We start from the raw sequence: 17,858 nt of genomic DNA, 5'->3' as shown, positions 1-17,858 counted from the left end.
ACTTCTATGACACTAACACACAGACCCACCCACTTCTATGACACTAACACACAGACCCACCCACTTCTATGACACTAACACACAGACCCACCCACTTCTATGACACTAACACACAGACCCACCCACTTCTATGACACTAACACACAGACCCACCCACTTCTATGACACTAACACACAGATCCACCCACTTCTATGACACTAACACACAGACCCACCCACTTCTATGACACTAACACACAGATCCCCCCACTTCTATGACACTAACACACAGACCCACCCACTTCTATGACACTAACACACAGATCCCCCCACTTCTATGACACTAACACACAGACCCACCCACTTCTATGACACTAACACACAGACCCCCCCACTTCTATGACACTAACACACAGATCCACCCACTTCTATGACACTAACACACAGACCCACCCACTTCTATGACACTAACACACAGATCCCCCCACTTCTATGACACTAACACACAGACCCACCCACTTCTATGACACTAACACACAGATCCCCCCACTTCTATGACACTAACACACAGACCCACCCACTTCTATGACACTAACACACAGACCCACCCACTTCTATGACACTAACACACAGACCCACCCACTTCTATGACACTAACACACAGACCCACCCACTTCTATGACACTAACACACAGACCCACCCACTTCTATGACACTAACACACAGACCCACCCACTTCTATGACACTAACACACAGACCCACCCACTTCTATGACACTAACACGTTCTGGACAGTTTTGGTTTTCACACACACACAGAGACTCACAAGCTCATACAAATAGAATTCGTTGAACGGCATGTTATTCATACCATGGCAATCTGGCTACAAGCATTAAGGAATTGTTGACTAAAATGGAGAAACTCGTTCTACCAACTCCGTTTCTATGCTCAAGACGTTAACTAGGGAAGGTGTGGCAGTGGGCTCAGTAAACTCTGGAGCCGTGATGACGCTCGGACGACTCTACCTTTCCCAGAAGGCTGTGGGAGTACGAAGCCGGGCAGGAGGAAGGGAGCTCCAGTGGTGAGACCGGCCGGTTTGAGATCCGTCATGCCGTAGGTGGTCAGAAGCGTCACCAGGTTGACCAGATCCTTCAGAGCATCACTGCTGTCCTCCTCTTTGGCCTGCTCCAATCTGGGGGGGTGGGGGGGGGGTATATTTAATATAGTGAAACAAGTAACACACACTATGTTGAAGAGGAAGAGGAAGGGGTTAATACCATAACACACTATGTTGTAGAGGAGAGGAAGGGGTTAATACCATAACACACTATGTTGTAGAGGAAGAGGTTAATACCATAACACACTATGTTGTAGAGGAAGGGGTTAATACCATAACACACTATGTTGTAGAGGAAGGGGTTAATACCATAACACACTATGTTGTAGAGGAAGGGGTTAATACCATAACACACTATGTTGTAGAGGAAGAGGAAGGGGTTAACCCCTTCCTCTTCCTCTACAACATAGTGTGTTATGTTATTAGTAGTATCTCACCTGGGGGGAGATAGAGTTGTTGATATTGAAACACACACACCTCTAATATTAGCCTACCTGAGCATGAGGTCGCAGAGGAATGTGTATCCCTGACACATCCTGAAGTCGTCCAGCAGGGTCTGAGAGACGTCGCTGGAGTCCTTCAGGAAGCAGGACAGACCAGCAAACATCTCTACGATCTCCAGGGGTGAGAGGTCATCTGACTGCTGCATGTTCTGGATACATGTGGCCAGGCACTCTTTCTCTGAGGGAGGGAGGGAGGGAGGGAGGGAGGGAGGGAGGTTAATATGGCAGCAGCCACACACACACACACACACACACACACACACACACACACACACACACACACACACACACACACACACACACACACACACACACACCATTGTGTCCATCCATCTGCATGTTCTCGGTACACGGACACCAACCATTTAGGGTTGTAAAAATTCTGAAAACGTTCCCAAAATGCACAGGTTTTCCCAGAATTCCCGTTTGGAAGCAGCTTGACAATTTTTGGAGGGAATAAAACTGGAATTTATTTAACAATTTCAAGTGGAAATCCTCTCAACAAGATTTCTGGAAATGATGGGAATATTTTCTGAATTTTGCCAACACAACCAACCCCAAACTCTCACCGTGGATATACTTGATGACGTTGACGCTGAGTCCGTGTCGTGAGATGGTGGTGAGGACCTGGCCGGCGCTCTTCCTCCAGGGCAGGTTGTGGGGGGGGCACCACGACGTGATGGCAGAGAAGAGTAGCTGGAGGTCGTCTTTCTGGGCCAGTTCCTCCGCAGGAGAGACAAAGCTACACAGCTTCACCAGGATCTAGTAACAACACAGTAATAAAAATAGTTTTAACCTATTAAAAACACTTTACTATACCCGTTACCCCACACAGCTTCACCAGGATACCCCTTACCACACATAGCTTCACCAGGATACCCCTTACCCCCTTACCACACATAGCTTCACCAGGATACCCCTTACCCGTTACCCCACACAGCTTCACCAGGATACCCCTTACCCCACACAGCTTCACCAGGATACCCCTTTCCCCACACAGCTTCACCAGGATACCCCTTACCCCCCTTACCCTACACAGCTTCACCAGGATACCCCTTTCCCCACACAGCTTCACCAGGATACCCCTTACCACACATAGCTTCACCAGGATACCCCTTACCCCACACAGCTTCACCAGGATACCCCTTACCACACATAGCTTCACCAGGATACCCCTTACCCCACACAGCTTCACCAGGATACCCCTTTCCCCACACAGCTTCACCAGGATACCCCTTACCACACATAGCTTCACCAGGATACCCCTTACCCCCCTTACCCCACACAGCTTCACCAGGATACCCCTTACCACACATAGCTTCACCAGGATACCCCTTACCCCCCTTACCCCACACAGCTTCACCAGGATACCCCTTTCCCCACACAGCTTCACCAGGATACCCCTTACCCCCTTACCCCACATAGCTTCACCAGGATACCCCTTACCCCCTTACCCCACACAGCTTCACCAGGATACCCCTTACCCCACATAGCTTCACCAGGATACCCCTTACCCCCCTTACCCCACACAGCTTCACCAGGATACCCCTTACCCCCCTTACCCCACACAGCTTCACCAGGATACCCCTTACCCCCCTTACCCCACACAGCCTCACCAGGATACCCCTTACCCCCCTTACCCCACACAGCTTCACCAGGATACCCCTTACCCCCCTTACCCCACATAGCTTCACCAGGATACCCCTTACCCCCTTACCACACATAGCTTCACCAGGATACCCCTTACCCCCTTACCCCACATAGCTTCACCAGGATACCCCTTACCACACATAGCTTCACCAGGATACCCCTTACCCCACACAGCTTCACCAGGATACCCCTTACCCCCCTTACCCCACATAGCTTCACCAGGATACCCCTTACCCCCTTACCCCACATAGCTTCACCAGGATACCCCTTACCCCACAAAACTTCACCAGGATACCCCTTACCACACATAGCTTCACCAGAATACCCCTTACCCCCTTACCCCACATAGCTTCACCAGGAAACCCCTTACCCCACACAGCTTCACCAGGATACCCCTTACCCCACACAGCTTCACCAGGATACCCCTTACCCCACACAGCTTCACCAGGATACCCCTTACCCCACATAGCTTCACCAGGATACCCCTTACCCCCCTTACCCCACATAGCTTCACCAGGATACCCCTTACCCCACACAGCTTCAACAGGATACCCCTTACCCCCCTTACCCCACATAGCTTCACCAGGATACCCCTTACCCCACACAGCTTCAACAGGATACCCCTTACCCCCCTTACCCCACACAGCTTCACCAGGATACCCCTTACCCCCTTACCCCACACAGCTTCACCAGGATACCCCTTACCCCACACAGCTTCACCAGGATACCCCTTACCCCCCTTACCCCACATAGCTTCACCAGGATACCCCTTACCCCCCTTACCCCACACAGCTTCACCAGGATACCCCTTACCCCCTTACCCCACACAGCTTCACCAGGATACCCCTTACCCCCTTACCCCACACAGCTTCACCAGGATACCCCTTACCCCCTTACCACACATAGCTTCACCAGGATACCCCTTACCCCATTACACCACATAGCTTCACCAGGATACCCCTTACCCCCTTTACCCCACACAGCTTCACCAGGATACCCCTTACCCCACACAGCTTCACCAGGATACCCCTTACCCCCTTTACCCCACACAGCTTCACCAGGATACCCCTTACCCCACACAGCTTCACCAGGATACCCCTTACCCCCTTACCCCACATAGCTTCACCAGGATACCCTTACCCCACACAGCTTCACCAGGATACCCCTTACCCCCTTACCCCACACAGCTTCACCAGGATACCCCTTACCCCACACAGCTTCACCAGGATACCCCTTACCCCACATAGCTTCACCAGGATACCCCTTACCCTCTTACCCCACACAGCTTCACCAGGATACCCCTTTACCCCACATAGCTTCACCAGGATACCCCTTACCCCACATAGCTTCACCAGGATACCTCTTACCCCCTTACCCCACACAGCTTCACCAGGATACCCCTTACCCCACACAGCTTCAACAGGATACCCCTTACCCCCCTTACCCCACATAGCTTCACCAGAATACCCCTTACCCCCTTACCCCACATAGCTTCACCAGGACACCCTTTACCCCACACAGCTTCACCAGGATACCCCTTACCCCACATAGCTTCACCAGGATACCCCTTTACCCCCTTACCCCACATAGCTTCACCAGGATACCCCTTACCCCCTTACCCCACACAGCTTCACCAGGATACCCCTTACCCCCTTACCCCACATAGCTTCACCAGGATACCCCTTACCACACATAGCTTCACCAGGATACCCCTTACCCCACATAGCTTCACCAGGATACATTTACATTTAAGTCATTTAGCAGACGCTCTTATCCAGAGCGACTTACCCCTTACCCCTCTACCACACATAGCTTCACCAGGATACCCCTTACCCCCTTACCCCACATAGCTTCACCAGGATACCCCTTACCCCCTTACCCCACACAGCTTCACCAGGATACCCCTTACCCCCTTACCCCACACAGCTTCACCAGGATACCCCTTACCCCCTTTACCCCACACAGCTTCACCAGGATACCCCTTACCCCCTTACCCCACACAGCTTCACCAGGATACCCCTTACCCCCTTACCCCACATAGCTTCACCAGGATACCCTTACCCCCCTTACCCCACACAGCTTCACCAGGATACCCCTTACCCCACACAGCTTCACCAGGATACCCCTTACCCCACATAGCTTCACCAGGATACCCCTTACCCTCTTACCCCACACAGCTTCACCAGGATACCCCTTTACCCCACATAGCTTCACCAGGATACCCCTTACCCCACATAGCTTCACCAGGATACCCCTTACCCCCTTACCCCACATAGCTTCACCAGGATACCCCTTACCCTACACAGCTTCACCAGGATACCCCTTACCCCACATAGCTTCACCAGGATACTCCTTTACCCTACATAGCTTCACCAGGATACCCCTTACCCCCTTACCCCACATAGCTTCACCAGGATACCCCTTACCCCACATAGCTTCACCAGGATACTCCTTTACCCCACATAGCTTCACCAGGATACCCCTTACCCCACATAGCTTCACCAGGATACCCCTTACCTCACATAGCTTCACCAGGATACCCCTTACCCCCCTTACCCCACACAGCTTCACCAGGATACCCCTTACCCCACATAGCTTCACCAGGATACCCCTTACCCCACATAGCTTCACCAGGATACCCCTTACCCCCTTACCCCACATAGCTTCACCAGGATACCCTTTACCCCACACAGCTTCACCAGGATACCCCTTACCCCACACAGCTTCACCAGGATACCCCTTACCCCCTTACCCCACATAGCTTCACCAGGATACCCCTTACCCCCTTAACCCACACAGCTTCACCAGGATACCCCTTACCCCCTTACCCCACATAGCTTCACCAGGATACCCCTTACCACACATAGCTTCACCAGGATACCCCTTACCCCACATAGCTTCACCAGGATACATTTACATTTAAGTCATTTAGCAGACGCTCTTATCCAGAGCGACTTACCCCTTACCCCCTTACCCCACACAGCTTCACCAGGATACCCCTTACCCCCTTTACCCCACACAGCTTCACCAGGATACCCCTTACCCCCTTTACCCCACACAGCTTCACCAGGATACCCCTTACCCCCTTACCCCACATAGCTTCACCAGGATACCCCTTACCCCCTTACCCCACATAGCTTCACCAGGATACCCCTTACCCCACACAGCTTCACCAGGATACCCCTTACCCCCTTACCCCACATAGCTTCACCAGGATACCCCTTACCCCACATAGCTTCACCAGGATACCCCTTACCCCACATAGCTTCACCAGGATACCCCTTACCACACATAGCTTCACCAGGATACCCCTTACCCCACACAGCTTCAACAGGATACCCCTTACCCCCCTTACCCCACACAGCTTCACCAGGATACCCCTTACCCCCTTGCCCCACACAGCTTCACCAGGATACCCCTTACCCCCCTTACCCCACATAGCTTCACCAGGATACCCCTTACCCCCCTTACCCCACACAGCTTCACCAGGATACCCCTTATCCCCTTACCCCACACAGCTTCACCAGGATACCCCTTACCCCCTTACCCCACACAGCTTCACCAGGATACCCCTTACCCCCTTACCACACATAGCTTCACCAGGATACCCCTTACCCCCTTACCCCACATAGCTTCACCAGGATACCCCTTACCCCCTTACCCCACACAGCTTCACCAGGATACCCCTTACCCCCTTACCCCACACAGCTTCACCAGGATACCCCTTACCCCCTTTACCCCACACAGCTTCACCAGGATACCCCTTACCCCCTTACCCCACACAGCTTCACCAGGATACCCCTTACCCCCCTTACCCCACACAGCTTCACCAGGATACCCCTTACCCCCTTACCCCACACAGCTTCACCAGGATACCCCTTACCCCACACAGCTTCACCAGGATACCCCTTACCCCACATAGCTTCACCAGGATACCCCTTACCCCACATAGCTTCACCAGGATACCCCTTACCTCACATAGCTTCACCAGGATACCCCTTACCCCCCTTACCCCACACAGCTTCACCAGGATACCCCTTACCCCACATAGCTTCACCAGGATACCCCTTACCCCACATAGCTTCACCAGGATACCCCTTACCCCCTTACCCCACATAGCTTCACCAGGACACCCTTTACCCCACACAGCTTCACCAGGATACCCCTTACCCCACATAGCTTCACCAGGATACCCCTTTACCCCCTTACCCCACATAGCTTCACCAGGATACCCCTTACCCCCTTACCCCACACAGCTTCACCAGGATACCCCTTACCCCCTTACCCCACATAGCTTCACCAGGATACCCCTTACCACACATAGCTTCACCAGGATACCCCTTACCCCACATAGCTTCACCAGGATACATTTACATTTAAGTCATTTAGCAGACGCTCTTATCCAGAGCGACTTACCCCTTACCCCCTTATCCCACATAGCTTCACCAGGATACCCCTTACCCCCTTACCCCACACAGCTTCACCAGGATACCCCTTACCCCCTTTACCCCACACAGCTTCACCAGGATACCCCTTACCCCCTTACCCTACACCCCACATAGCTTCACCAGGATACCCCTTACCCCCTTTACCCCACACAGCTTCACCAGGATACCCCTTACCCCCTTACCCCACATAGCTTCACCAGGATACCCCTTACCCCCTTACCCCACACAGCTTCACCAGGATACCCCTTACCCCCTTACCCCACATAGCTTCACCAGGATACCCCTTACCACACATAGCTTCACCAGGATACCCCTTACCCCATTACACCACATAGCTTCACCAGGATACCCCTTACCCCCTTTACCCCACACAGCTTCACCAGGATACCCCTTACCCCCTTACCCCACACAGCTTCACCAGGATACCCCTTACCCCCTTACCCCACATAGCTTCACCAGGATACCCTTACCCCACACAGCTTCACCAGGATACCCCTTACCCCCTTACCCCACACAGCTTCACCAGGATACCCCTTACCCCACACAGCTTCACCAGGATACCCCTTACCCCACATAGCTTCACCAGGATACCCCTTACCCCACATAGCTTCACCAGGATACCCCTTACCTCACATAGCTTCACCAGGATACCCCTTACCCCCCTTACCCCACACAGCTTCACCAGGATACCCCTTACCCCACATAGCTTCACCAGGATACCCCTTACCCCACATAGCTTCACCAGGATACCCCTTACCCCCTTACCCCACATAGCTTCACCAGGATACCCTTTACCCCACACAGCTTCACCAGGATACCCCTTACCCCACATAGCTTCACCAGGATACCCCTTTACCCCCTTACCCCACATAGCTTCACCAGGATACCCCTTACCCCCTTACCCCACACAGCTTCACCAGGATACCCCTTACCCCCTTACCCCACATAGCTTCACCAGGATACCCCTTACCACACATAGCTTCACCAGGATACCCCTTACCCCACATAGCTTCACCAGGATACATTTACATTTAAGTCATTTAGCAGACGCTCTTATCCAGAGCGACTTACCCCTTACCCCCTTATCCCACATAGCTTCACCAGGATACCCCTTACCCCCTTACCCCACACAGCTTCACCAGGATACCCCTTACCCCCTTATCCCACACAGCTTCACCAGGATACCCCTTACCCCCTTTACCCCACACAGCTTCACCAGGATACCCCTTACCCCACATAGCTTCACCAGGATACCCCTTACCCCCTTTACCCCACACAGCTTCACCAGGATACCCCTTACCCCCTTACCCCACATAGCTTCACCAGGATACCCCTTACCCCCTTACCCCACACAGCTTCACCAGGATACCCCTTACCCCCTTACCCCACATAGCTTCACCAGGATACCCCTTACCACACATAGCTTCACCAGGATACCCCTTACCCCACATAGCTTCACCAGGATACATTTACATTTAAGTCATTTAGCAGACACTCTTATCCAGAGCGACTTACCCCTTACCCCCTTACCCCACACAGCTTCACCAGGATACCCCTTACCCCCTTTACCCCACACAGCTTCACCAGGATACCCCTTACCCCCTTTACCCCACACAGCTTCACCAGGATACCCCTTACCCCCTTACCCCACATAGCTTCACCAGGATACCCCTTACCCCCTTACCCCGCATAGCTTCACCAGGATACCCCTTACCCCACACAGCTTCACCAGGATACCCCTTACCCCCCTTACCCCACATAGCTTCACCAGGATACCCCTTACCCCACACAGCTTCACCAGGATACCCCTTACCCCCTTACCCCACATAGCTTCACCAGGATACCCCTTACCCCACATAGCTTCACCAGGATACCCCTTACCCCACATAGCTTCACCATGATACCCCTTACCACACATAGCTTCACCAGGATACCCCTTACCCCACATAGCTTCACCAGGATACATTTACATTTAAGTCATTTAGCAGACGCTCTTATCCAGAGCGACTTACCCCTTACCCCCTTTACCCCACATAGCTTCAACAGGATACCCCTTACCCCCTTTACCCCACACAGCTTCACCAGGATACCCCTTACCACACATAGCTTCACCAGGATACCCCTTACCCCCCTTACCCCACACAGCTTCACCAGGATACCCCTTTCCCCACACAGCTTCACCAGGATACCCCTTACCCCCCTTACCCCACATAGCTTCACCAGGATACCCCTTACCCCACACAGCTTCAACAGGATACCCCTTACCCCCCTTACCCCACATAGCTTCACCAATATACCCCTTACCCCACACAGCTTCACCAGGATACCCCTTACCCCCCTTACCCCACATAGCTTCACCAGGATACCCCTTACCCCACACAGCTTCAACAGGATACCCCTTACCCCCCTTACCCCACACAGCTTCACCAGGATACCCCTTACCCCACACAGCTTCACCAGGATACCCCTTACCCCCCTTACCCCACATAGCTTCACCAGGATACCCCTTACCCCCCTTACCCCACACAGCTTCACCAGGATACCCCTTACCCCCTTCAGCTTCACCAGGATACCCCTTACCCCACACAGCTTCACCAGGATACCCCTTACCCCCTTACCACACATAGCTTCACCAGGATACCCCTTACCCCCTTACCCCACATAGCTTCACCAGGATACCCCTTACCCCCTTACCCCACACAGCTTCACCAGGATACCCCTTACCCCCTTACCCCACACAGCTTCACCAGGATACCCCTTACCCCCTTTACCCCACACAGCTTCACCAGGATACCCCTTACCCCCTTACCCCACACAGCTTCACCAGGATACCCCTTACCCCCTTACCCCACATAGCTTCACCAGGATACCCTTACCCCCCTTACCCCACACAGCTTCACCAGGATACCCCTTACCCCACACAGCTTCACCAGGATACCCCTTACCCCACATAGCTTCACCAGGATACCCCTTACCCTCTTACCCCACACAGCTTCACCAGGATACCCCTTTACCCCACATAGCTTCACCAGGATACCCCTTACCCCACATAGCTTCACCAGGATACCCCTTACCCCCTTACCCCACATAGCTTCACCAGGATACCCCTTACCCTACACAGCTTCACCAGGATACCCCTTACCCCACATAGCTTCACCAGGATACTCCTTTACCCTACATAGCTTCACCAGGATACCCCTTACCCCCTTACCCCACATAGCTTCACCAGGATACCCCTTACCCCACATAGCTTCACCAGGATACTCCTTTACCCCACATAGCTTCACCAGGATACCCCTTACCCCACATAGCTTCACCAGGATACCCCTTACCTCACATAGCTTCACCAGGATACCCCTTACCCCCCTTACCCCACACAGCTTCACCAGGATACCCCTTACCCCACATAGCTTCACCAGGATACCCCTTACCCCACATAGCTTCACCAGGATACCCCTTACCCCCTTACCCCACATAGCTTCACCAGGATACCCTTTACCCCACACAGCTTCACCAGGATACCCCTTACCCCACACAGCTTCACCAGGATACCCCTTACCCCCTTACCCCACATAGCTTCACCAGGATACCCCTTACCCCCTTAACCCACACAGCTTCACCAGGATACCCCTTACCCCCTTACCCCACATAGCTTCACCAGGATACCCCTTACCACACATAGCTTCACCAGGATACCCCTTACCCCACATAGCTTCACCAGGATACATTTACATTTAAGTCATTTAGCAGACGCTCTTATCCAGAGCGACTTACCCCTTACCCCCTTACCCCACACAGCTTCACCAGGATACCCCTTACCCCCTTTACCCCACACAGCTTCACCAGGATACCCCTTACCCCCTTTACCCCACACAGCTTCACCAGGATACCCCTTACCCCCTTACCCCACATAGCTTCACCAGGATACCCCTTACCCCCTTACCCCACATAGCTTCACCAGGATACCCCTTACCCCACACAGCTTCACCAGGATACCCCTTACCCCCTTACCCCACATAGCTTCACCAGGATACCCCTTACCCCACATAGCTTCACCAGGATACCCCTTACCCCACATAGCTTCACCAGGATACCCCTTACCACACATAGCTTCACCAGGATACCCCTTACCCCACACAGCTTCAACAGGATACCCCTTACCCCCCTTACCCCACACAGCTTCACCAGGATACCCCTTACCCCCTTGCCCCACACAGCTTCACCAGGATACCCCTTACCCCCCTTACCCCACATAGCTTCACCAGGATACCCCTTACCCCCCTTACCCCACACAGCTTCACCAGGATACCCCTTATCCCCTTACCCCACACAGCTTCACCAGGATACCCCTTACCCCCTTACCCCACACAGCTTCACCAGGATACCCCTTACCCCCTTACCACACATAGCTTCACCAGGATACCCCTTACCCCCTTACCCCACATAGCTTCACCAGGATACCCCTTACCCCCTTACCCCACACAGCTTCACCAGGATACCCCTTACCCCCTTACCCCACACAGCTTCACCAGGATACCCCTTACCCCCTTTACCCCACACAGCTTCACCAGGATACCCCTTACCCCCTTACCCCACACAGCTTCACCAGGATACCCCTTACCCCCTTACCCCACATAGCTTCACCAGGATACCCTTACCCCCCTTACCCCACACAGCTTCACCAGGATACCCCTTACCCCACACAGCTTCACCAGGATACCCCTTACCCCACACAGCTTCACCAGGATACCCCTTACCCCACATAGCTTCACCAGGATACCCCTTACCCTCTTACCCCACACAGCTTCACCAGGATACCCCTTTACCCCACATAGCTTCACCAGGATACCCCTTACCCCACATAGCTTCACCAGGATACCCCTTACCCCCTTACCCCACATAGCTTCACCAGGATACCCCTTAACCCACATAGCTTCACCAGGATACCCCTTACCCCCTTACCCTACACAGCTTCACCAGGATACTCCTTTACCCTACATAGCTTCACCAGGATACTCCTTTACCCCCTTACCCCACATAGCTTCACCAGGATACCCCTTACCCCACACAGCTTCACCAGGATACCCCTTACCCCACATAGCTTCACCAGGATACTCCTTTACCCCACATAGCTTCACCAGGATACCCCTTACCCCACATAGCTTCACCAGGATACCCCTTACCTCACATAGCTTCACCAGGATACCCCTTACCCCCCTTACCCCACACAGCTTCACCAGGATACCCCTTACCCCCTTTACCCCACACAGCTTCACCAGGATACCCCTTACCCCCTTTACCCCACACAGCTTCACCAGGATACCCCTTACCCCCTTACCCCACATAGCTTCACCAGGATACCCCTTACCCCCTTACCCCGCATAGCTTCACCAGGATACCCCTTACCCCACACAGCTTCACCAGGATACCCCTTACCCCCCTTACCCCACATAGCTTCACCAGGATACCCCTTACCCCACACAGCTTCACCAGGATACCCCTTACCCCCTTACCCCACATAGCTTCACCAGGATACCCCTTACCCCACATAGCTTCACCAGGATACCCCTTACCCCACATAGCTTCACCATGATACCCCTTACCACACATAGCTTCACCAGGATACCCCTTACCCCACATAGCTTCACCAGGATACATTTACATTTAAGTCATTTAGCAGACGCTCTTATCCAGAGCGACTTACCCCTTACCCCCTTTACCCCACATAGCTTCAACAGGATACCCCTTACCCCCTTTACCCCACACAGCTTCACCAGGATACCCCTTACCACACATAGCTTCACCAGGATACCCCTTACCCCCCTTACCCCACACAGCTTCACCAGGATACCCCTTTCCCCACACAGCTTCACCAGGATACCCCTTACCCCCCTTACCCCACATAGCTTCACCAGGATACCCCTTACCCCCTTACCCCACATAGCTTCACCAGGATACCCCTTACCCCCTTACCCCACATAGCTTCACCAGGATACCCCTTACCCCACACAGCTTCACCAGGATACCCCTTACCCCCTTACCCCACATAGCTTCACCAGGATACCCCTTACCCCACATAGCTTCACCAGGATACCCCTTACCCCACATAGCTTCACCAGGATACCCCTTACCACACATAGCTTCACCAGGATACCCCTTACCCCACACAGCTTCAACAGGATACCCCTTACCCCCCTTACCCCACACAGCTTCACCAGGATACCCCTTACCCCCTTGCCCCACACAGCTTCACCAGGATACCCCTTACCCCCCTTACCCCACATAGCTTCACCAGGATACCCCTTACCCCCCTTACCCCACACAGCTTCACCAGGATACCCCTTATCCCCTTACCCCACACAGCTTCACCAGGATACCCCTTACCCCCTTACCCCACACAGCTTCACCAGGATACCCCTTACCCCCTTACCACACATAGCTTCACCAGGATACCCCTTACCCCCTTACCCCACATAGCTTCACCAGGATACCCCTTACCCCCTTACCCTACACAGCTTCACCAGGATACCCCTTACCCCACATAGCTTCACCAGGATACTCCTTTACCCTACATAGCTTCACCAGGATACTCCTTTACCCCCTTACCCCACATAGCTTCACCAGGATACCCCTTACCCCACACAGCTTCACCAGGATACCCCTTACCCCACATAGCTTCACCAGGATACTCCTTTACCCCACATAGCTTCACCAGGATACCCCTTACCCCACATAGCTTCACCAGGATACCCCTTACCTCACATAGCTTCACCAGGATACCCCTTACCCCCCTTACCCCACACAGCTTCACCAGGATACCCCTTACCCCACATAGCTTCACCAGGATACCCCTTACCCCACATAGCTTCACCAGGATACCCCTTACCCCCTTACCCCACATAGCTTCACCAGGATACCCTTTACCCCACACAGCTTCACCAGGATACCCCTTACCCCACATAGCTTCACCAGGATACCCCTTTACCCCCTTACCCCACATAGCTTCACCAGGATACCCCTTACCCCCTTACCCCACACAGCTTCACCAGGATACCCCTTACCCCCTTACCCCACATAGCTTCACCAGGATACCCCTTACCACACATAGCTTCACCAGGATACCCCTTACCCCACATAGCTTCACCAGGATACATTTACATTTAAGTCATTTAGCAGACGCTCTTATCCAGAGCGACTTACCCCTTACCCCCTTATCCCACATAGCTTCACCAGGATACCCCTTACCCCCTTACCCCACACAGCTTCACCAGGATACCCCTTACCCCCTTATCCCACACAGCTTCACCAGGATACCCCTTACCCCCTTTACCCCACACAGCTTCACCAGGATACCCCTTACCCCACATAGCTTCACCAGGATACCCCTTACCCCCTTTACCCCACACAGCTTCACCAGGATACCCCTTACCCCCTTACCCCACATAGCTTCACCAGGATACCCCTTACCCCCTTACCCCACACAGCTTCACCAGGATACCCCTTACCCCCTTACCCCACATAGCTTCACCAGGATACCCCTTACCACACATAGCTTCACCAGGATACCCCTTACCCCACATAGCTTCACCAGGATACATTTACATTTAAGTCATTTAGCAGACACTCTTATCCAGAGCGACTTACCCCTTACCCCCTTACCCCACACAGCTTCACCAGGATACCCCTTACCCCCTTTACCCCACACAGCTTCACCAGGATACCCCTTACCCCCTTTACCCCACACAGCTTCACCAGGATACCCCTTACCCCCTTACCCCACATAGCTTCACCAGGATACCCCTTACCCCCTTACCCCGCATAGCTTCACCAGGATACCCCTTACCCCACACAGCTTCACCAGGATACCCCTTACCCCCCTTACCCCACATAGCTTCACCAGGATACCCCTTACCCCACACAGCTTCACCAGGATACCCCTTACCCCCTTACCCCACATAGCTTCACCAGGATACCCCTTACCCCACATAGCTTCACCAGGATACCCCTTACCCCACATAGCTTCACCATGATACCCCTTACCACACATAGCTTCACCAGGATACCCCTTACCCCACATAGCTTCACCAGGATACATTTACATTTAAGTCATTTAGCAGACGCTCTTATCCAGAGCGACTTACCCCTTACCCCCTTTACCCCACATAGCTTCAACAGGATACCCCTTACCCCCTTTACCCAACACAGCTTCACCAGGATACCCATAACCACAGATAGATTCACCAGGATACCCCTTACCCCCCTTACCCCACACAGCTTCACCAGGATACCCCTTTCCCCACACAGCTTCACCAGGATACCCCTTACCCCCTTACCCCACATAGCTTCACCAGGATACCCCTTACCCCCTTACCCCACATAGCTTCACCAGGATACCCCTTACCCCACACAGCTTCACCAGGATACCCCTTACCCCCCTTACCCCACATAGCTTCACCAGGATACCCCTTACCCCACACAGCTTCACCAGGATACCCCTTACCCCCTTACCCCACATAGCTTCACCAGGATACCCCTTACCCCACATAGCTTCACCAGGATACCCCTTACCCCACATAGCTTCACCAGGATACCCCTTACCCCCTTACCCCACATAGCTTCACCAGGATACCCCTTACCCCACACAGCTTCACCAGGATACCCCTTACCCCCCTTACCCCACATAGCTTCACCAGGATACCCCTTACCCCACACAGCTTCACCAGGATACCCCTTACCCCCTTACCCCACATAGCTTCACCAGGATACCCCTTACCCCACATAGCTTCACCAGGATACCCCTTACCCCACATAGCTTCACCAGGATACCCCTTACCCCACATAGCTTCACCAGGATACCCCTTACCACACATAGCTTCACCAGGATACCCCTTACCCCACATAGCTTCACCAGGATACATTTACATTTAAGTCATTTAGCAGACGCTCTTATCCAGAGCGACTTACCCCTTACCCCCTTTACCCCACATAGCTTCACCAGGATACCCCTTACCCCCTTACCCCACATAGCTTCACCAGGATACCCCTTACCCCACATAGCTTCACCAGGATACCCCTTACCCCCTTTACCCCACATAGCTTCACCAGGATACCCCTTACCCCCTTTACCCCACACAGCTTCACCAGGATACCCCTTACCCCCTTTACCCCACACAGCTTCACCAGGATACCCCTTACCCCCCTTACCCCACACAGCTTCACCAGGATACCCCTTACCCCACATAGCTTCAACAGGATACCCCTTACCCCCTTTACCCCACACAGCTTCACCAGGATACCCCTTACCCCACATAGCTTCAACAGGATACCCCTTACCCCCCTTACCACACACAGCTTCACCAGGATACCCCTTACCCCCTTACCCCACATAGCTTCACCAGGATACCCCTTACCCCACATAGCTTCACCAGGATACCCCTTACCCCCTTTACCCCACACAGCTTCACCAGGATACCCCTTACCCCCTTTACCCCACACAGCTTCACCAGGATACCCCTTACCCTCTTACCCCACATCGCTTCACCAGGATACCCCTTACCCCACACAGCTTCACCAGGATATGGGGGAATTGAGCTAGAGAAGGGGGGGTAAAGAGAGAGCGGGGGGGGGGGCTAAGGAGTAGTGTTTAGGGAATAGGGGTTGACTACAGACCTGTGCGAAGACCTTCTGCAGCAGGGCCCGACGGTCGGCCTGGGGCAGCTCTGAGGTCTGTGTGGCTCCAGGGGCCTCGGCCATGTGAGGAAGGTCAAAGAACAGATACAGACACTTCACCAGGGTGGAGGGCACCGACATGGTCGTCATGCAGTCCACCGTTTTCTACAGGGAGGAGAAGGACACACACACACACACACACACACACACACACAGACACACACATACGTTACAGAAAGCCCCAGCAGAATCAGCCTTGTAATTACCAGTTATGTACTCAGACACAGTGACTCACTCTTACCTGTGAAAAGTGTGCTTGTGTGTGTTCATTCCGTTCGTGTTTGCACCATGTGTGTGTGTGTGTGTGTGTGTGTGTTCATTCTGTGCGTGTGTGCACCAAGTGTGTGTGATGTGTGTGATCATTCCGTGCGTGTGTGCACCCAGTGTGTGTGTGTGTGTTCATTCCGTGTGTGTGTGCACCATGTGTGTGTT

General features: G+C 53.4%; 1 protein-coding gene across 5 annotated transcripts in view; it reads right to left on the bottom strand.

The window, feature by feature from the left end:
- wdfy3 (WD repeat and FYVE domain containing 3) overlaps nucleotides 1-17,858 on the bottom strand; it is a 260,816-nt gene that overhangs the window by 171,690 nt on the left and 71,268 nt on the right. For all 5 annotated transcript variants that reach the window (XM_071352080.1, XM_071352078.1, XM_071352076.1 and 2 more), the window contains exons 5-8: nucleotides 17,367-17,531; nucleotides 2,169-2,361; nucleotides 1,591-1,777; nucleotides 1,005-1,171 (exon numbers count right to left, since the gene is read on the bottom strand). In XM_071352080.1, coding sequence (XP_071208181.1) covers nucleotides 1,005-1,171; nucleotides 1,591-1,777; nucleotides 2,169-2,361; nucleotides 17,367-17,531 — 712 coding nt within the window. The remainder of the gene's footprint in view (nucleotides 1-1,004; nucleotides 1,172-1,590; nucleotides 1,778-2,168; nucleotides 2,362-17,366; nucleotides 17,532-17,858) is intronic.

Source organism: Salvelinus alpinus, chromosome 19, assembly GCF_045679555.1.
Source record: "Salvelinus alpinus chromosome 19, SLU_Salpinus.1, whole genome shotgun sequence".
Classification (NCBI taxonomy): Eukaryota; Metazoa; Chordata; class Actinopteri; order Salmoniformes; family Salmonidae; genus Salvelinus; species Salvelinus alpinus.
The sequence above is the reverse complement of the archived record's forward strand: the minus strand, read 5'-3'. Positions and strand labels throughout refer to the sequence as shown.